Source organism: Mesocricetus auratus, unplaced genomic scaffold, assembly GCF_017639785.1.
Source record: "Mesocricetus auratus isolate SY011 unplaced genomic scaffold, BCM_Maur_2.0 Super-Scaffold_4256, whole genome shotgun sequence".
Classification (NCBI taxonomy): domain Eukaryota; kingdom Metazoa; phylum Chordata; class Mammalia; order Rodentia; family Cricetidae; genus Mesocricetus; species Mesocricetus auratus.
This window is the reverse complement of record NW_024429182.1, coordinates 99,291,054-99,312,137: the sequence shown is the minus strand read 5'-3', so window position 1 is coordinate 99,312,137 and position 21,084 is coordinate 99,291,054. Positions and strand designations below refer to the sequence as shown.

General features: G+C 45.0%; 1 protein-coding gene and 1 long non-coding RNA gene across 4 annotated transcripts in view; one reads left to right on the top strand and one right to left on the bottom strand.

The window, feature by feature from the left end:
• Uvrag (UV radiation resistance associated) overlaps positions 1-12,963 on the bottom strand; it is a 238,447-nt gene extending 225,484 nt beyond the window's left edge. The window contains exon 1 of one of the 2 annotated variants that reach the window (XM_040758261.1): positions 12,642-12,963. In XM_040758261.1, coding sequence (XP_040614195.1) covers positions 12,642-12,758 — 117 coding nt within the window. In that variant the 5' untranslated portion in view covers positions 12,759-12,963. Of the gene's footprint in view, positions 1-12,425; positions 12,601-12,641 lie in introns of those variants that run through there. The other variant, XM_040758264.1, reaches the window with a different exon arrangement.
• A 327-nt stretch (positions 12,964-13,290) lies between these two features.
• Positions 13,291-21,084, top strand: part of LOC121144479 — a 42,954-nt gene continuing 35,160 nt past the window's right edge. The window contains exons 1-2 of one of the 2 annotated variants that reach the window (XR_005881845.1): positions 13,291-13,901; positions 14,448-14,637. This is a non-coding gene — a long non-coding RNA (uncharacterized LOC121144479). The remainder of the gene's footprint in view (positions 13,902-14,447; positions 14,638-21,084) is intronic. The other variant, XR_005881844.1, reaches the window with a different exon arrangement.

Below are 21,084 nucleotides of genomic sequence, written 5' to 3'. Positions count from 1 at the left end.
TGTAACAAGGCCCTCCTTCCTCTCATTCCAATTAAGCCTTATCCAAAATCCAAAGGCTCCAAAGCTCCAGGGCCATCTTTAGTCCCCAAACCCTTTTCTATCCACAACATTCTCATCTTCACAGAGCTCCCCTTACACGCCACATCCTAATAAACCAGAATGGTTTAGTATCTCCTAACTACTGGTGACATGCTAGCAACACCTCCGACTACCAACTACAAAAAGACATTGAAAAACCCCAGGTACTAGGAATACAGGGGTATGCCACCATGACAAACAAAGATGAGGTTTTTTGGTTGGTTGGTTGGTTTTTTTCCCTCTCTTTTTGCTCCCCTTCCTTCCTCTACTTGCAAAGAAAACCCAAGGCTTCATGCAAGCTAGGTAAGAGCTTCACCCACTGAGCCACATTGACACTTTTAAAAGGCAAAGACTGTTCTTTGTTTAAAAAAAAGAAATAAGTTGACTAAATGTAACACCTGGACAGAGGCTAGCTCCTGAACTGAAGGGGAACCAGAGACCAGGTTTAAAACATCTCCAATAATGGCTTTGTCCTTGGTATAGCACTACTGGAAAGTGGAACAAACTTTAAGAGCTGAGATCTAGTGGGAGTCTTCAGGGAGTGCGCCCTGAAAGGATGGTGGGACCCCAGCCCCTTCCTCTTCCCTTCCATATCCCAGACAAAGAGAGTCCCTTTGTGTCACTGTGCTCACGGAGCGCAGGCTGGTTCACCATAGGGCAAAATAATGAAGTTAACCAACCTGGAACTGAAACCTCCAAACATTTTCTCTTCATAAATTGGTTATTGGGGGGAGGGGGGAGTTGTTTTGTTTTGTTATTTTATTCTGACAGAAAGCCCCAAAGAGCTTCCACACAGAAAACCAAGGCATAGCTGGGTTGTGGTGGCACACACTTTTACAGCACTCAGGGGCAGACAGACGGGGGAACAGAGGGAGTTCCAGGACAGCCAGGGCTGTCATACAGAGGAACCCTGTCTTGAAAATCCAAAACATAAAAATAAAAAGAGGGAGTAAGAGACCAAAGCATGATTAGAGAGCTGGAACTTTCTATCCCAATCCCTGACCAACAAGGGGGAGAAGGACTAGAGACTGGAGCAGTCACCAATAACTGTGTTTAGTAAGCATTCCTGTATAACAGAATTACCATGATGCCCTAAGTACATACAGGAGGTTCTGAACTGAACACACCGGGCCACTGAGAGGGTGGTATACCCCACAGGTCATCCCCAGACCCTTCTCCAAACCTTATTCTGTGATTCTCTCCGTTTGGAGCTCTTGAGCTGCACGCTGTAATGGTGAGGAAGCTGGTTTGTAGAGCTCCAGGGGCCGTTCCAGCAAATAACCCACAGAGAGGGTGATGGGAGCACCCCGATTATAGGTAAAAGTACATGTGGCCCAAGACTTGCAGCTATAGTCTGAATCAGTTTCTCAGCTTCCAGGATCTAAGATTAACTCTGGGTAGACAGCTTCAGAACTGAACCAAAGTGCCAGACAAGCCAGCTACTGTAAGAGCATGGGTCAGTGGGACAAAGCAGAAAATGCCTTAGTTCCATCCCAGTATTATAATGATTCGTTCGATAAATGAAATTTAACACCTAGGCATAGTGAAAAAGGCCTGTAATCCTTGCACAAGAGTGACTGAAACATGAAGACTAATAGGAATTTGAGGCCACCCTAAAATACATAGTAAATTTCAGGCCAGTCTAAACCAAAAAATGGGATCCTATCTTTGAAAAAAAAAGGACAAGATTGGGTCTTGTCAAGAGGCTGACAACCCGAGCCTTATCCCCAGGACCCATGTGGTAGAAAAAGAAAACTAACTCCTGAAGGTGGTCCTATGACTAGCACATATGTACACAAAATAAATAAATATGCTAATTAAAAATATTTTTAAAAAGAAAAGAAATTCTGCAATTCTACAAATCTAATAATTAGATGGTGTCTTCTGGTAGAGATAAATTAATCTCTCCATAGTAGAGAGGCAGCTGGCTCTTTATTTTCCTATTTGTCCTGAAAATCCTCCATTAGTCACTTCATGAAAAGAGGCCTGAAATGCCTTCCTGTTCGTACAATCACATACCCATAAGGAGTGTGGTCCTGTAACCTACCTTCAACCTTTCATGAATGCCCACAGCCCACCTGCCAACCATGCTGGCGTCTATGAATCAAGCCTTGGCAGGCTCCTCGTGTACCAGAAAGCTAACACTTTAGCAGTAACAATATTTCCAAGACTTCTCTTTCCAAAAGGGGCAAAATTTTAAACATCCCATATAAGTCTAAAGCAAAGCGTTTTCTTCATGAAGACTTTTTAAAGGTTTTCTAAATTAGCTCTTGTACAAAGAATGTCTGGAATTGAGGAAGGAAATAACCCATGTCCTCTCAAGACACAGTCCAGCCGACGGAATCAAGGCGTCCAGCCTCAGGTCCAGCACTAGCACATTCAGAGACTTCACAAATATCTACCGAGGAGATGGCCAACTGGTCAGTCTTTCCTACTCAGCACTCAGAACTGGTTTCAACATCTGCTAGTATAAACATACTGAATTACTTAGAGTTCAAAGTTAATCGCTTAGTCACAAAATGTACAGTCATGGTAAAAGTCACCAAGTTTTTTGTAGAAAAACATAAATCAGAAGCCCGATTCCCAATTTCTTTTATTTGCTCCCTTTTTCCTTGCTCAGGAACTCAGGAACCTATAAACTACCAAAGGTAGACACTAGTTTCAGCTTTCTGATATATCTTGCTATTTTAAATGGTCTAGTCACATCTTTTAGAATATTCTAAACACCACAACAGGAAAAAAAATGGGTTCAAATGCTCAACTTCAGGATTATTTATCTCAGCCTCAACAAACACACTTTGCAAGTTTTCATTTTAAGAAATGACTAATGACATCACAACTATCATCTACAGCAATCAGTGCTAAATATTACACAGAATCAAACTGCTGGCATGGAGAAAAACCAGTCACCAGATGTTTGCTGTTTCTGAAAGTTAAGGCGGTAGAGAATTCATTGTTCCCAAGAATATTCAAAAAGGGACAGGCTTGGTAAAGCACAGAGACAAAACAGGAAGACCAGCCCTGGAGTCCAGGGGGGTGGTGAGGAGGGGTTTCAAAGCTTCATTGGCTCGCACCATGAATGGGGAAGGGGCAGAATCTGAGTGTTCAGCCCTACCCTACCCTTTAAGGGAAGTTTCAAACAGTGCCACTAGCCCATTTTTGTCCCAGCCTAATGTCACCAAAGCTGGGGACAACACATCAAAGCCCAGAATGAAGTTAAAGAAGCAGGTTCTCAGTACACACAGATCTGCCTAGAAGATATGGGAGCTGAAGAGTCAGAGGCTTCGGACAGATCCATTAAACAAAGTCCCTGAGAGTTCAGGAGCACATTCATGCCCTGGCAAATAGTTCCACCTCTGAGAACGTCAGAGTTTTTGTGGGTTTTTTTTTTTTTTTTGGTTTTTTGTTTTTTGTTTTTGTTTTTGTTTTTCGAGACAGGGTTTCTCTGTATTGTTTTGGAGGTTGTCCTGAAACTCCCTCTGTAGATCAGGCTGGTCTCGAACTCACAGAGATCCGCCTGCCTCTGCCTCCGGAGTGCTGGGACTAAAGGTGTGTGCCACCAATGCCCAGCTCAGAGTTTTTTATACCTATAAAATTCCATTATCCCAAAACATGAGTTTCCAACTTAGAATAAGATGGAAAACAGTATTAACTACAAATTTTTAAAGATCAATACCATTTCAGATCAATAAGTAAATAGCTCTGGCAGTACTAAACTGAACCAGTGCCATTGAACCTAAAGTATACAGTTGTAAATATTTCAACCCATATTTCTAAAGCATATCTGTCTTTAATTTCTCTAAAATACCACAAAGTTTATAACTGTACACATCCCAGTATACTAAAAATGACTATTATTTGTTGGCCACAGGGGAAGTATGTCTTGGCTTGCAAGCAGAATTACACAGTGTATTAAAAATACACATCTAGCTGGGTGGTGGTGGCACACACCTTTGATCCCAGCACTTGGGAGGCAGAGGCAGGTGAGTCTCCATATATTCAAGACCAGCTTGGTCTACACAGTAAAAATTCCAGTGCAGTATGAGCTACATAGAGGGACACTGTCTCAAAAATAAAAGTAAAATGCACATTTGGAAACTATCAAGATGTAAATTTTGTCATCTTAGTACACACTGCAGCCCCAACTTTCAATTCTGCTCTATTTCCAGTCAGTTTCACTTCTGGATTTTCTACCCAAGAACTAAGAACTGTGAGTCTGCTAAGAAATATTTACGAAAACACAAAATAAGAACATAGCTTTTTCCTTTCAAAGAAAAACTAAACATTTTCACAGGAAGAACAAAGAAATAACAACAAACAAAAAAGCACTTAAATTTTTAATGGCATTTGTCATGTAAAATAATGACTTTAAGATGGGACATCGGAAGCTTCCAAAGTTTCCCCATGGTTTAGTTACAAGAGCCAACCCTGCTCAGAAGTTTCCAGGCTTTTATTTTACAGATACACAACTATAGATTGCATTTCCTTCCTTCGAGTTTGATGAATATTTATGGAATGAATAATGGTACAGGGCAGAGCACTGTGCTGCAAAAGGCATCTGTCCCCATTAAGATCCAGCTTTCCCTTGTGCCTGCCCTGGCCTTATCAACACAACAGATTTTTGAAAATCAGAAACATAAATTGGATTTACGAAGCAAGTATATATGGCCAGGCATGGTTGTGTGTGCCTTTAATCCCAGCACTTGGGAGGTAAAGGCAGGTGGATCTCTATGAGTTCAAGGCCAGTCTAGCTAGGCTATATAGTGAGATCCTGTCTCTCTGTCTCTCTCTATGTCTCTCTCTCTTTCTGTCTCTGTCTCTCTGTCTCTCTCTGTCACACACACACACACACACACACACACACACACACACAAGCCTGGGCTACACAGAGCCCTTGTATATAAACACACAGGAGCAAAGGGGAAGTGAATACACCTTTGGCAACTATATTAAACATTCTGTTTGTTATTTTGTTACAGTATGTTTCAATTTTATTCAATCAACTCTCTGTAAGCTATTAAATTCTTTAAGGGAAGTCACATAAGCAACTAAATACTGAGTTACTACTTTATAAGCAGCATGTGGCTAAGTGCAAATGCTGTTGGAGTTAAGAATAAAATATGGTGGTCAAAAACATTAAGGCATCTTAAAATCTTTTCATCAGAACCCCCACAGCGTGGGAGGCTACAGGGAATGGGAATTGGCGACTGAGAATGAGTTCCTAAAATAGACGCTCCCTATGACTTTTAAGAAAGTCACCTAGACCTCAGATTCCTCATCTGTAAAAGGATCGACATGTCCACTGAATCACTTCAAATATTTTATGTAGATGCGCTGTCCTCAAGGGGGTGGGGGAACAAACCTCCCCACTCCTTAAGTGTGGTCTTCACAGAGGGACTTGGTCCCAAGGAGCACATGAGGGGGAGTGGAACAGCATGAGCAGGGGTACCAGGCTTTTTCTTTTGGCCACCAGCCAGCTCTCAAATCATGACACAGAGAGACTCATTATTAGTTATGAATACTTGGCCTAGCTCAGGCTCATTTCTGGATAGCTTTCTTGACTTAACCCGTTTCTCTTTAACTGCCTTTTGCCTTGCTTTTTATTTTTCACTCTTTCTGTATGTCTTATTTTCCTACTGTCTCTATGTCTGGCTGGCTGGCATCTGTCTGGCTTCTGGCCCTCATTCTCTCCTCTCTTCTTCCTCTCATTCTTCTTGAACCTAGATTTCTCCTTATTCTCTCTGCCTTCTCCTAACTAGCTATTGGCCATTCAGCTCTTTACTAGACCAATCAGGTGGCTTAGGCAGGCAAGATGAAACAAATGCAACACATCTTTACATAGTTAAATAAATGCAGCACAAACAAATCTAACACACCTTTAGACAGTTAAATATTCCATAGCATAAACAATTTGCCTAGTTAAAATAATATTCCACAATGAGCAGGCGTCCAGTAAGGCGTCCTGGTGAACACTACCTGCAGTGTAGTGATGCCTATGGGAAACACTACCTGCTCACTACCTGTGGTAAAGCCTATGGGGAGCACAACCCACTGAGTGGTGATGCCTATAGGGAGCACAACCAACCAGCAGTGTGGTGATGCCTATGGGGCGCACTTCCTGCTCGCTACCTGTGGTCGCTGCCTGTGGTGATGCACAGTAAACACTCATCGTGGTCTTCAGTCCCCAGCACTTTACCTCCTAATTTCCCCAGTAAGGAGTATGAAGGGAAACCTTCCTTTCCGGTTTTGGTGCCTGACACAGACCATTTCCTGGGAGCACCTATAATCTAATGAGGAGATGCTAGGCAGGCTCCGGGGTGGCTGGAACAATCAGTCCCACTCATCTCAGGAAAGGAGCTGGCAACTGAGTTAATTATGGACAGTGTCTACACAATGATCTCAGGAACCCTGAGGGTAAGCAGCCTGAGGACAGGGAAGCTTGCCCCTTCCCTAAAGTCCCTTCCATCTGGCTGTTCCCCTATCTCTTTACAGTAAACCAGTAAACTGAAAAGTTTTCCTGACCTTGTGAGTCATTCTAGCAGATGATCAAAACTGAGACGGCTGGACAAACCTTCAACTCACAGCCAATTGGCCAGAAGTTCTGGAAAGCCCAGGACTGAGATAGGCATCTGAAGGGCATGGGGGCAGGGCTGAGTCTTTACCCTGTGGACTCCGGGCAGGTAGTGTCACAATTTAATTACAGGTCACCCTCCTGGTATTCCCTGAAGAACCACATGGTTCTGGGGGGAAATTCCCACACTTGGTATCAAAAGTGCTGTGTTGGGGGACCTGGGAGAGGAATAGGAGAAAAAAAATGTTTTTAATCCCTTAACACCTCAGCTAGTAAGGACCACAGTTCAAATCTATCAAAACAAATAGTGTAATAACCTGTACACCATAGTAAAAATGGTACCTCACTCTTAAACCTTGCTCTGATAAGCCTACAACCCTATTGTAACTATGAAAAACAATTTATATTAAAGTCAACACAGAAACATCCTACAAAATATGTGACCAGTACTCAAAACAGTTAAGGGCATCAAAAAGGGAAAGTGTAAGACACTGTCACAGCTAAAAGGAGGCCAGGACAACAAAATGCCATGTGGTATTTATGCACAGAAAACTAGCATGTGAAAAGCAAGGATCACTGACAAGTTAGAGGAGCATTGCAAATGTGGGACTTACACAATGGGTGGGCCTTGCAGGAGGGGACAGTTCTGACACATGCTACCTCCAGATGAACCCTGTAAACATTATGCTGAGGGAAATCAGGCAGACTCAAAAGCACAAACACTAAGAATCCACATACCCAAAGAACCTAGATGGTCAAGTTCACAGAAACAAAGTAGAAGAGAGTGGAGAGCTGTTCCCTGGGTCTGCAGGCTGTGCTTGGGATGATGAAAACAGCTGTACAACACTGAGCATGTCCTTGACGGCACTCAGTTCCTCACTTAGAAAAATATTAAAGTGGAGGGCTGGATGGATGGCTCAGAGGTTAAGAGCATTTACTGCCCCTGCAGAAGACCCAGGTTCAATTCCCAGCACCCACATGGCAGCTCACAACCATATGTAACTCCCTTTCCAGGAGCTCTGACACCCTGTTCTGTACTCTGCAGGTACAAGACACACATGTGATGCACATACATACAGTCAGGTAAAACACTCATACACAAAAAAATAAAATAAATAAACCTAAAATATTTTTTTAATTCAAGGTCCATCTGGGCTACAGATCAAGTTCAAGGCAAGTCTGAGCAATTTAATGAAACATTGTCTCAAAAATCAAAAACAAAAACAGAAAAGGCCTGGATGTGTGGTGCACACCTTTAATCCCAGCAGTGGTGAAAGGGAAGCAAATAGGTCTCTGTGAATTCCAGGCTATACAGTTAAACCCTGTCTCAAAAAAATAAAAATAAAAAAAAAAAAATAGAGAAAGGGTTGAGGCTGTAACTCAGAGGAAGGGACAGAGGACTAGCCTAGCATGCACAAGGTCCTGGCTTCAACCCCAGTGCTTCGACGATGGTGATGGTAACACAACTAGTTGAGATGGTGGACAAGCATTGCCCTAAAATCAAGAGGACTAGAGTTTAGATTCCCTAGAATCAACATAAAGCCAGGCTCGGTAACTCAGTAATCCAGAAACTCATATAAAATGCAGGCTAGCTGGCCTGGCTTATGCCACAGAGAAAACAAGATTCTCCTTCTCAAACAAGGTGGAAACCAACACCTGAGGTTGTCCTCTAACCTAGTGTCATGTTCCCTAAGAAACACACACATGCACACTAAGATAAAGTTAATAAAAACAATAAAGGCTAATAGTTCTAACCTACTTCTCTCAAATACAATGCAAAAAAAAAAAAGAAAAAGGGATTCTTCAAGAGTGTAAAAATCATAAGCACAACAATTAGAAAAGTGAATGCTAAGGACACAAGCAAGCACTTCACAGAAGAAATCCAAGCAGCAAAAAAATATACGCAAAGGTATTAACACTCATAAGGCTGGACAGGAAAACTGAGACCATGTGCTTAACATACAGTTTAATATGCAATACAAGAAGCTGCTAAAACATAACCAACACATTTAAATAGCAAACACAGCCTGACAGTGGTGGCTAGTGATCCACACCTTTAATCCCAGTATTTGGGGGGACAGAGTCAGGCAGATCTTACTGAGTTCAAGGCCTACTCTGGTCTATAGAGTGAGTTCTAGGACAGCCAGGGCTACATAGAGAAACCTTGTCTCAAAATAAAAACAAAAACAAAAAACAAAAACCATACATATGTGTATGCACTGCGTATGTATGCATATATATGCTCGTGCACACATATGTGGTCTGAATCAATGAACTCGGGTTAGAAAACACTCAGTGTTCAAAGTTGGCAAAAATAAAGAGAAATTGGCTCTATTACAATGGCACAAGTATAAATGGGAAGATTCCTGTGGACTTAAACATATACACCCAGAGCCAGGAGTGGCGGCATACGTAGAGGCAAGTGGATCTCTGTGAGTTTGAGGCCAGCCTGATCTAAACAGTGAGTTTCAGGCAAGCCAAACAAACAAACAAACAAACACAAACACACTACCTATCTTGGGTTTTCACTGTTCTACCTTTATCCTACAGAACATCACATGTATTCAGAGCTCCTTCAATATAGCCACCCAGTGCAGTGGAATGGAGAATTGCTGGAAATAGTTCAACAAGGAGGGGGTTAGTATCACATGAGGGAAAAAATCAGGAAGGTGTGATAGCACACACCTGCAATCCTGGCACTCCGGAACCTCAGGCGAGAGCTCCACAACGTGGACTAAGGCCCTGTCTCACAAAAGGGACGGATAGTGTCTCAGGGATGACATTGAAATTGTCCACTGGCCTCCATATGCATGTACACACATATGCACACAAACACACATATGTAGACAGAAGAAAACGGTGGGTGATACACACATATATATGGAAGACTATCCAAGAAAAAGTCGAAGAACTAAATTTTGTAACACTTCTAAATGAAAAGGACTAAGCCAAGTTAGGAAAACTCACTCAATCTTATGTCTTCCATTTAAACAAAGAAACCAAACCTCGTGCAAGATTAGGTGTTCATATGCATTTGTAAGTACATTTCCTAAGAGTCTGTATCTTTCATTAATTCCTTTACTTTTTAATTGTTTTCTAATTATTTTTATTTTTTAAGTGCATTGGGATTGTGCCTGTATGTATGCCTATGTAAGGCTGTCAGGTCTGGAACTGCAGCTACAGACAATGGTGAGCTGCCATGTGGGTGCCTGCATGTGTGTCTGTGTGAGGGTGTCAAGCGCCTGAACTGGGGTTACAGACAATGAGCTGTCATGTGGGTGCTGGGAACTGAACCCACGTCCTCTGGAAGAGCAGCCAGTGCTCTTAGCCCCTTTTTTGTGAATTCTTGAAGGAACATGTGACCTTCAAAAAGGGTAACCACTAAAAATGCTCTAAAATGTCTTCATTCCGAGTATCTGAGAATGTGGCTGGGGAAATTTGGAGGAGGGAAGAAATTCTCTCAGTTAAGCTTAATATTAAGGACATATGAAATGTCACACACACACACACACACACACACACACACACACTCAATTCATCTTAAAACTCCTAGATCCAAGGGTGTGTAAGATGTTCCTCCTTGGCTAAGCCTATACTGATTCTCTGAATAATGGCAAACATCAACCAAAAATGAAAGAACAGCACATCTTCAAAGTGTATGACCATAGTGCTTAAATAACAGTTAAAGAGAGAGGACCTAGAAGCAAAGGTGCTTAAAGATCTGTAGTATGAGTCACATTAGAGCCAGTGGAGGGGTGAGTGGACCAGAGCTAGTACCCAACCATTAAAAGCAAGGTTCTCAATTAGATATGTAAATTAAATAAAATAAACAAAAAAAAATAAAAATAAAAACTCTGCCGGGTGTCGGTGGCACACACCTTTAATCCCAGCACTTGTGAGGCAGAAGCAGGCGGATCTCTGTGAGTTCAAGACCAGCCCGGCCTACAAGAGCTAGTTCCAGGACAGCCTCCAAAGCTACAGAGAAACCTTGTCTCGAAAAACCAAACAAAGCACACACACAAAAAATCAAAAAAACAAAACAAAACAAGCTAGCCCTGTCATGAGGGCACATGCCTGTAGTCCCAGCCAGGTGTAGTCATGCATGCTTATAAGCCCAGTATTTTAGGAGGCCAAGACAAATGTTTATCTGTGAGTTCAAGGCCAACCTAGTCTACATAGTGAGTTCTGGGCTTCCAAGGGCTACATTAAGAGACACTGATTTAAAAAAAAATAAACTAAAACGTAAAATAATAAACTATACATCTTATAAATAATTCTGTGGGCTCTCTTTCGAAAACCCAAATCTTTTCTAGACGCAGATAGGGTTGGGTGGAAGGAAGCTGATACTACTGGAACTTGTGTTACATAGTAAATTAATATATTAATCCACAAAATGCTTATTTTAAAATGTTTCCCCAAACCTGAGCAGTTTTGATCTAGGAAGCTAAATTAATATCAACCACAGAAAACTGTAAATAGCATGCCAAACTCCTGCAGCATGCAGCTGCAAACTTAGGCCACTATATACCAATCCAAAAACTCGACAAACACTAACAAATGGAGCTGAATTGAATCCATGGACAGTCTGCTTGGAATATTTCCCCTAGTGTTAAACTGTGAGCTGTTATTAACCGAACAGGCTCAATGTAGTAAAGAATGCTTTCTCTTCTCCAACCCCACATGTTCTCATAGCTTCCCTAGACTATGCCCATCTAGATCCCCCAACTCCAGGATTTATCTAGGCCGCTTCTAACAGTACCAACTATTGCTTCTTCCAGCTTTCCCTCGTAATCCACCTCCCACACATACAAATATTCACATTAATGCCCAATCCACAGACAACTCTCCCAGTCACTCTCATCCTCTCCCACGTCCTCGAAATGCAATCCGAACCTTGCTACCTTCCAACTCCTAATATTCTCCACAAAGTCCCTGCCCAATGGCACCACAAAACCAGGGCACATGCCTACTGATCTTTTAAGCCCTCTCCTGCCACAGAGCCTGTCTTCTGCAATTAATGCTGCTTCCCTACTCATAGGGCTCCGGGTAGCGGGGAATGGGGATGTGGGAGTGTGTGCAACATTTCCCTTTCCTTTACATTCACTTCATGCCTGGCCCTCTCTCCCACAGCCTCTGTGCTCTTGTGTGGCTCCTTCCTGTCTCTGGCAAGGACGGAAAGTTACAGGAAGGGGCTAAGGGAGCCTGCTCTGTCCTGTGGACTGTGGCGGAGTCGCTGCTCAAGTCTCAAACAAACTCTGCTATAGTCAGACACTGTATTAGGAAACCCAGTCCCACCATTAACAGTAACAGGAAGGCAGTGGGCAAGCCTGTTTCTAGAACAGAAAAATCGGGATGATAAAAACAGCTGTATCATGGAGTTGTGAGGATTCAATGAGCATTTTGCACATACCTAGCACGGTAGCTTCTCCATGACTAACAGTTTCTCCTGGTCCTCTTCAGTGCTAAGGACCCTATAGAGTCTCATCCTGAGGAGTACGGGAAGGCAGTAGAAGACTCACTATATAGATAGGGGGTGTCACCAAGAATTTTGTCAGATCCCCAAAGTCAGTATTCTCTCGTCCTTCTACCCCTGCAACCTAAGGTCCAAGATATGAATACATATTTCAAATCATCCTTCCAGACGTTCACCCAAGGGAGTGAAGTGTGCCATAAGAATCTGAGACTTGGGAAAGAAACCCCGACGTCCCAGATGCCTTCCTCAGGAGGAGCAGAAAAAGGTACCCCATAACGTTAAGAATAAGTGCAGAAAACCTACTCCTCAGCGCGGGAGCGAAAGGGAAAGCGCGGCGTCGGCCAGCAGGGCGCAGGGCTACCCGGCGCCTTCCCGGAGGGATGCGGAGATCTGAGCGCGGGAACGCCCGGCTCCCCCGGCCCAGGATGCGGGGTCCTCCTCCTGTCAGCCCTCCTCAGTCCCGCGAGCCCAGCCGACTACCTCTCCCTCTTCTCCGGCCCCGGCTCGCGGCAGGCTCACCTGCTGGGACGGCAGCTCCACATGCAGGGCCCGCGCGGGGGCACCGGGCGGCAGCGCGGCGGACGGGCCCGGGGGTGGCAGGGGCACCGGGCCCCCGAGGGAGGCACAGGAGCTCATTTGGACCCTTGGGCCGCCGAGCGGCCAGGCGGGCACTCCTCCCGCATCCGCCGCCGCCGCCTCCGGAGTCGCTATCCACCGAGCCCCTGCAGCCTAGAAACGGACCACCCGAGAGAGCCGGCAGCTAGGCGCCCGCACTGGCCACCGCCGCTGGCTAAGGAAGAGCCATATTACCGCAGTGCAACCCTTCCACCCGGCCAGGAGCTGGCGTGCTCATTGGTTCCGATCCTCAGAGGGCGGGACCCAGTAGCGGCCAAGGGACGTGCTATTGGGTAGCAAGTCCGTCCATCACGGACCGCAATGGTTAGGGGCGGAGGGACTCTAGGATGGCCTCAATTGCGTCTGTCAAACCCGGGCGAAACCTGGGGCGTTACTTCTCTTTGCCTCAGCCTAATTGGTCCTTTCACTGTTGAGAGGTGGGGTCTCCTAGTGGAGCCTCATAGGCCATTGCTCTAGAGCGCTGTCAGTTGTCGGTGAAAGAGGGACGGCATCTTGATTAGATAGAGCGCGCGCCTGGGCTCTGGTGTCACGTGCAGAAGTCTGGAGAGTCACCTGATTAGTGAGAGTCGGTCTTCTAAGCCACTTCCGCCCTAACCTAGTTGCCATAGTAACAGAGCCTCCAGAGGAGGGCCAGGGGAAGGAGTTTGGAACCAGCTGAGTCGGAATGGATGGGTCTGTCTGGCCCAGTGTTCCCATTCACGTACAAAAAAAGCCGAGCTTTATGGTTGAGAGGGGAGCCGCCACCGAGAGGATTCCTGAGACCAGAGATCCATCCGGCAGTCCACCAGTTCTTCAACAATCGACTCAGACCCGCAAGTCCACGACACTTCTAGCTTCTAGTACTAGTAAGCTTAGCCACAAAGTGTGTCAACCACCCAGGAGACTCACCTCTGCGGGTGGGATGCTTATGTTCTGCCTAGAAATCCTTTACTGCTTGTGACGAATTCTTGCTTAGCCATATTTCTGCTGGGGCAGGAATCCTTTCTTCAAAAAGACTTCGCTCATCTCTCTGGGATTCTTGAATTAGGAACCTTGCCTCTACCACCATCCAGTTTATTCTATTGTGTAGCCTTTGTCTGTTTGGGGAGAGGTACTCATCATGTACTTCGGTCTGCCTCAGCTCGCCAAGTGCTGGGATTACAGGTGTGTGTCACTACACCAACCTCCACTCTGTCTTAATAGGCATTTAACACACACAAACAGGCACACGTGGATTCCTCAACCAGAGGACCTTGTCTGATTCATCCCTGAATCCCCAGTGCCCGCAAAGAATAAGGAACTGAACATGAAGGCACAGTTCAAATGCCCTCTCTTTCCTGAAGACTCCTTTGATCATAATAGCAACCATAGCCATTGCTTCTATAAGTAGCTCTGAGTCACTTTGCAGGATATTGATTCCCTCCTTGCTTAGAGTGGTACTTTCTCTGCCACCTGGACTGTAGAGCAGAAAGAACACAGTGTTCGGAAGGGCAGACACAACAGGAAGCAGGCAGTTTGGGATTCTATCGCTGAGCAGAATGAGTGCCCACGAACCTTAGCATATATTAGGTGGATTTTGAGTCTTTTACTGGGTGGGAGGGACTATAGCTCAGTGGTTACGTAGATGCTTAATATTCACAGGACCTTGGGTTCAATTCCTAGCACCATTATTAAAAAGTGACGTGTGTGCACATGTTTGTGTGTTGCCAGGTATGCGTGTGCATATGTGTGCGCCTGAAGAGGTCAGAAGTTAGCCTCAAGTATTGTTCATCAGGAGCCGTCCACCACGTGTTTTGAGACAGGGGCTCTCATTAGCCTGGAACTTATCAAGTAGGGCGAGAATGGCCAGCCTGTGAACCCTAAGGATCCTGTCTCTGCTTTCCTAGCACTTGGATTAAAGGTATGCACTGCCATTTCCAGGGGTTTTATTAAGATACTGGAGCTGGAACTCAGATCTTCATGGTTGTTCAGTAAGTACCAACTGAGCTATCTCTCCAGCCCCTCCCCCTTCTTAAAATAGAAGGAGAACATATTATCTCTCAGGGGAAGACGAACTGCATCTGAATTGCTTTGATGTCAGTCTCCTATTTTGAAACACTGAGCAGTTCCTCATGACTGGAGCCTCAGTTATAGGGTCAGGTGTCTGTTGAAAAATGAGTCTTTGGGAAATTCCAAATAGTATCTAGCTCAACCTATGCAGTGCCAAGATCCAGTGGAATTTCACAGAAAACATACTTCTGTTTCTAAGCTGTGCTTGTTTGCCAAGGCTGCCATATCAAATTATCACAAACTTGGTAGCTAGAAAGAACTGCAATGCATTCTCCCACAGTTTGGGGTGTCCTCCCTCCTTGCTCTTCCGGCTTCTAGTGGCTCTCAGACTTCCGTGACTGCATAATTGCAGTCTTTGTCTTCTCCTGACCTTCTCCACTTCTCCCTGTGTCTTCTTTCTCATATGGAGACATTGACATTGAATTTAGATGTCCTGTCCAGATTTCATCTTGAGATTCTTCATTAAGTGACATCTGCAGAGCCAGGCAGAGTAGCTTATGCATGTAATAGCAACACTTAAATAGTTACCATGAGTGAACTACACAATGAGTTCCAGGCCAGCTACATGGGCTACAGTATGAGACCCTATTCCAAAAAAATAAGAGAGAAGGAGAGGGAGGGAGAAGGGAGGAAAAATAAGTGTATATGTAAATACCTTTTTCCAAACATGGTTATAACCACAGGTTCAAATGATTTGAATATCTGGGCCATCACTCAGCCTACAACACAAGTTAAGAACACTGAGTCTGTGGGCCACTGAGATGGCTCAGCAGTAAAGGTGCTTGCTGCCAGTGGTGAGGATCTGAGTTCTATCCCTGGAACCTACCTGGCAGAGGGAAAGAACTCACTCCCATAAGTTGTCCCTTGACTTGCAGATGCACACCTGTAGCATGTAGGAGCCCACACACATAAACATAAATACATAGTATACATGTAAATGTAAAAAATAAAAATAGGCCTAGAGAGAGAACATAGAATCACTTCATCTTCCTTTGGGGGCACATCTTTCAACTAGTTTTATTACTTTATTCACTCAACAAATTCTCAGAGAATTCCTCTGCTAGGTATCAGGAAGTCAGACCCTTCCCAAGCCAACTCCTTGTAGAAGGGTCCAATAAGTGAAGAGTGACAGCCTGATCACTCAGTACTAGCACTGAGCTAGTACTGGTACTAAATGAAACCCAAGGACAGTGTCACCCGGACAAACTTCACAGCAGAGGAGACACTAACCAAGGGTATTGAAGAGCTGCTAAGAGCAGAGGGAGAGGATTTCAACAGAGTCCATGTCCCCACAAGCTTTCAATGGGGTTCAGTGCTTCACAGGCTGCCTGCTGGATACCAGAAATGCATTCCTCAAATGCATGACTGTTCTCAGATTTCTCAGCCTGCGTGACTCATGTACTAGTGGGAAACTCACCCTGATGTTTGCAAAGTATTCAAGTATCAACCATGTATCAGAGTATCATCCATGGCGGACAGTATCTTGGAAACATTGTTCAAGAAACTCATCCTATAATCATTTTCATATATGCTATTTTATTCTAAAGCACTTTGTATCCTTTGGGAACTTAGCCTGTAATGTGGTAGTTTCAACATAAAAAATACTTCAAATTGCTTAGAATTATCATGATATTTATACATCCCTGTGTGTATTTCCCAGGGAAACATGTAACTAAGTCAGTGGTTCTCAACCTTCCTAATTCTGTGACTCTTTAGTACGGTTCCTCATGTTGTGGTGAACCCAACCATAAAATTATTTTGTTGCTGCTTCATACCTGTAATTTTGCTAGTGTTATGAATCATAAAGTGGATATCTGATATATATCCCCTGTTGAAATGTGCCATGACCCATAGGTTGAGAACCTTTGATCTAAGTGGCCAAGTACAGCATACATGCCACGCCAAGAAAGTTAAAGGTCAGGTAGAAACAACATGACTGTCTCTATGGAGGCTCGAGGGCAAGTTCAGAGCTGACTTGAGGAATTTTTAAGCATGATGTCTTAGTTACTTTTCTATTGCTGTGATAAAACACTATGGCCAAAGACATTTATAAAAGAAAGTATTTAATTGGGCTTATTGTTTCAGAGGGTAGAGTTCATGACAGCCAAGGAACAGCTGAGAGCTCACATCTTGATTCACACAGAGAGAAACAGTGGGTATGCCACAAGCCTTTTAAAACCTCAAAGGCTGCCCCTAGTGGCACACCTCCTCCAATAAAGTCACACCTCCTAGTCCTTCCCATGCAGTTCCACCAACCGGGGACCAAGCACTCAAACTTACGAGCCTACGGAAACCATTCCACTCAAACCAAACTTAGTTAAAGTAAATGTATCCCTTCCTTCCTTCTTCTCATCGGAGCCTCTTCTGTTTGTTCACTCGTTCAACCCAAGGGCCATAAGACCTTCACAGGCATCCAGCCTGAGACACCATACACACACACATACTCTCTCTCTCTCTCTCTCTCTCTCTCTCTCTCTCTCTCTCTCTCTCTCTCTCTCTCTCTCTCTCTCTCTCCCTCCCTCCCTCCCTCTCCCTCCCCCTCTCTCTCTTTAAGAAAACAATGCCAGTAGCAGCCCTGGCTGGGAAGAGTTCCTTACTCAGTTCAGTCCTCGGTGCTGAGTGCAATAATGTCATATGAAGTACGATGACAGCACAGGAAGGAATGTTCCTGAAACAGGACATCATGCAGGTAGGAGGGAGCAGACAGTGTTCTAGGCAGACAGCAGTGATGGGCAAAGGCGCGCAGCAGAGGACCTGGCATCAGCATTGTTTGCCTGAAGCAAAGGCTGCAAGGAGAGCCTTGGGCAAGGAAGCTAGGGGAAGATGGTGGGGCCTGACTGACTGAAGAACTTACTTTGTGTGTCAGTGATAAGAGGTCACTTTTAGGATGATGGCTAGATAGCCCTGGAGAGGTAGCTTGGAGGAGGCAGGATGAGACACACCAGAGGTTTGTACAAGACCAAGTTAGAACTGTGAAAGCAAAGGCTCCCCGAGGAGCCTGCACACACCCAACTGACCTGGAACGCAGGTCCCTGGGTGTCATTTCTCCTCCCCTCCTTTCCAGTCACATTCCTGAAAAGCCTTTCTGGAGCCTTCTGATGGCTGTTTCCTCTGCACTCCCTCATGACTGCCCGGCATGTCTTTTTAAGTTTATCCATGTGACCAGTTATGCTGGGTAGGGTCAGTCAATCACCTTCACTCTGTGTAGACCTCTGCTTTGGATTCCTTTCTGAGTCCCCAGCGCCCAGACACAAGGGAGACTTCACAAGCATCACCAAGAGATGACAGAGTGAAGTCAGTGAGCAAATGGATGGATGCTTGAGTATTGGGGTCACACACCGGCCTCGTGTGTTAACTTCTCATTGTGTCAAAGTACCTGAAGACAATCAACTTAATGCAAGAAAGAGATTATTTTGCTCTGTGTCTCAGCCCTATTGCTTTAGGCCTGTGGCAGCCCCAATGAATCATGGCAGGTGTGTGTGTGGCAGAGGAAGCCTGTTCTCTTCATGACAGCTAAGACACAAAGAAAGGGAAATGAGAAAGGACAGGGTTCCCAAATCTGTTTCAAGGGTGCATCCTCAGTGGCCTAACTTCCCTCACTAGGCCTTACCTCCTAACCACCTCCAAAAAGCCCCAGGGAGCAGCCCTCAGCACATGGGCCTCTGAAGTCCCAGACTTGAACTATAACACCTCTGTATCACCCCCAAATGGAACAGCCCAGAGAGAGGAAATGAACCTGCCACACAGAAAGTGGAGCAGAGCAGACACAGACACTCGGCTTGCTCCATCCATGCAGTTTCATGTTCATGACTAGAAATGTGCCGATGTGTGCACAGGAGCTTGGGAACATGTGGCAAGCCAAGGAAGCAACACTGTTGACATGTAGAAGCCCAGTGCAGATCTAGCAAGAGCTGTCCAGAGAAAACGTTCCCTAGGAATGGGCTTTCGCGGTGGAGCCTGAAGCACACAGAGGAGTCACCTGTGGAAAGTGGTGAGAGCAAGGGGAAGGGTACAGGTTGAAGGAACGGGAGCACTAGCTTGAAGAAGAGGTATGGACCACAGAACTGAAGTGAGGGCCAGGTGCAGAGCGTGGGGAGCACTCAGTGCTGGGGAGAAGTGGGAGAAGGAGGGGGGGTCAGTTTTTTTTAAAGGACGAACTTATATAAAAAATCAAATAAGCCGGGCGTTGGTGGCGCACGCCTTTAATCCCAGCACTTGGGAGGCAGAGGCAGGCGGATCTCTGTGAGTTCAAGGCCAACCTGGTCTACAGAGCGAGTTCCAGGACAGCCTCCAAAGCCACAGAGAAACCCTGTCTCGAAAAACCAAAAAAAAAAAAAAATCAAATAAAAGTGAAACTGGACTTACACTTGCTTTAGTTTATGTTGCTCCTTTTTGTCACTTCACAAGGCAGAGGCAGCACCATCTTCTCAGGGCTTAGCACTGAGGACACTGTGATCTGGCCTCTCAACGATACTGAATTAAGCTGGAGATCTTGCAGGGACAATCCTTTGATTGTTGTAGGCTACTACAGGGTTCCCATGTTTTGAAGGGACAACCATTGAGGGGTTTAAATGGGGGAGTGGCATGATATGATTTTTGTGTTAGAAATGTCACTCTGAGCATCAGTAAGATGGTGTCTTAGTTAGGGTTTCTATTGCTGTGAAGAGACACCATGACAACAGCAACTCTTGTAAAGGAAAACACTTAATTGGGGCCGTATTACAGTTCCAGAGGTTTAGTTCATTATTATCATGGCAGGGAGCATGGAGGTACACAGGCAGACATGGAGCTGGAGAGGTAGCTGAGTGTTCTGCATCCATATCTGAAGGCAGCAGGAAGCAACTAAGACACACTAGGTCTGGCTTGAGCTTCTGAGACCTCAAAGCCCACCCCCTATGACATATATCCTCCAACAAGGTCACACTTCCCATAATGCCACTCCTTATGAGTCTCTGGAGGCCATTTTCATTCAAACTACCATAAATGGCTCAATGGTAAAGGTGATTGCCCCCAAGCCTAACCACCTGAGTTCCATTCCCACATGGTAGGAGAGAGCCTATTCCTATAAGTTGTCTTCTGATCCTCCAGGCACGAGTATGCCCATGAACACACATGCACGTGAGCATACACATACACAAATATAAAATTACTTTTTTAAAGTCATTCTGAGCTGGACATGGTGGTGCAGGTCTATATTCCCAGCACTTGGAAGGCAGAGGTAGGTGGAATCAGCTCAAGACCAGACTGTGCTATACCAGACTCTGTCTCAAAGAGGAAGGAAAGGAGGTGGGTGGAGAGCTAGCTTGGCTGTAGGAGTCCCCTGGATATAACATAGAGAGTTTAGAAGACTAACCTAGAGGTCTGAAGTCCAAGATGCAGTCTAGACCTGCATTTTAAAGTACGTATTTATTTATTGTATATAAGTATGCATACTATGTGCATGCATGGTGCCTGCAGAGACCAAAAGTTACAGTTGTCCACTGCAAGAGCAGCCAGGACTGACATGAATTTGACGTCAGGAGTCCAGAATGAGTTCCAGACCAGCATGAGCAACAGAGTGAGACTCTGTCTTAAAGGTCCAGACTAAGGGGCTGGAGAGACGATCCACAGTCAAGAGCACTCAGTGCTGTTCCAGAGGACCTGGGTTTGCCCTGGGGCATCCACAGAGCAGCCTCCTGCCACCTGTAACTCCATTCCAGAAGATCTTGCAACCTTTTCTGGCCTCCGCAAGCACCAGGCATGCACACAGTGCATTTACATATTTGCAGGCAAAACACTAGTTTACATAAAACAAAAATAAATCTGAAGAGATGTCTCAGTGGTAAGAACACTGACTGCTCTTCCAGAGGTTCTTAGTTCAATTTCCAGCAACCACATGGTGGCTCGCAACCATCTATAGTGGGATCTGATGCCCTCTTCTACCATAAAGTTGTACATGCAGACAGAGCACTCGTATACATAAGATAAATAAATCTTTAAAAACAAAACAAAGAAACAAAGGTAAAACTCCCTAGGAAGGTTTCCTCAAAAAAAAAGAAAGAAAGAAAAAAAAGCCTGCCCATGACCCACAAGGGCAGATCCATGAACAATGTGGCATCAGTGTGAGAAGGGGTGGGAGCCAGAGCAGAGAGAGAAAACCAGAGAAAAAGGCAGAGCTAGAGTGACACACACCTTTAACTCCAGCACTTGAGAGGCAGAGGCAGGCAGGATCTCTGAATTCAAGGCCAGGCTGGTCTACAGAGTGAATTCCAGGGCAGTCAGAGCTACACAGAGGAATCCTGTCTCAAAAAACAAACCA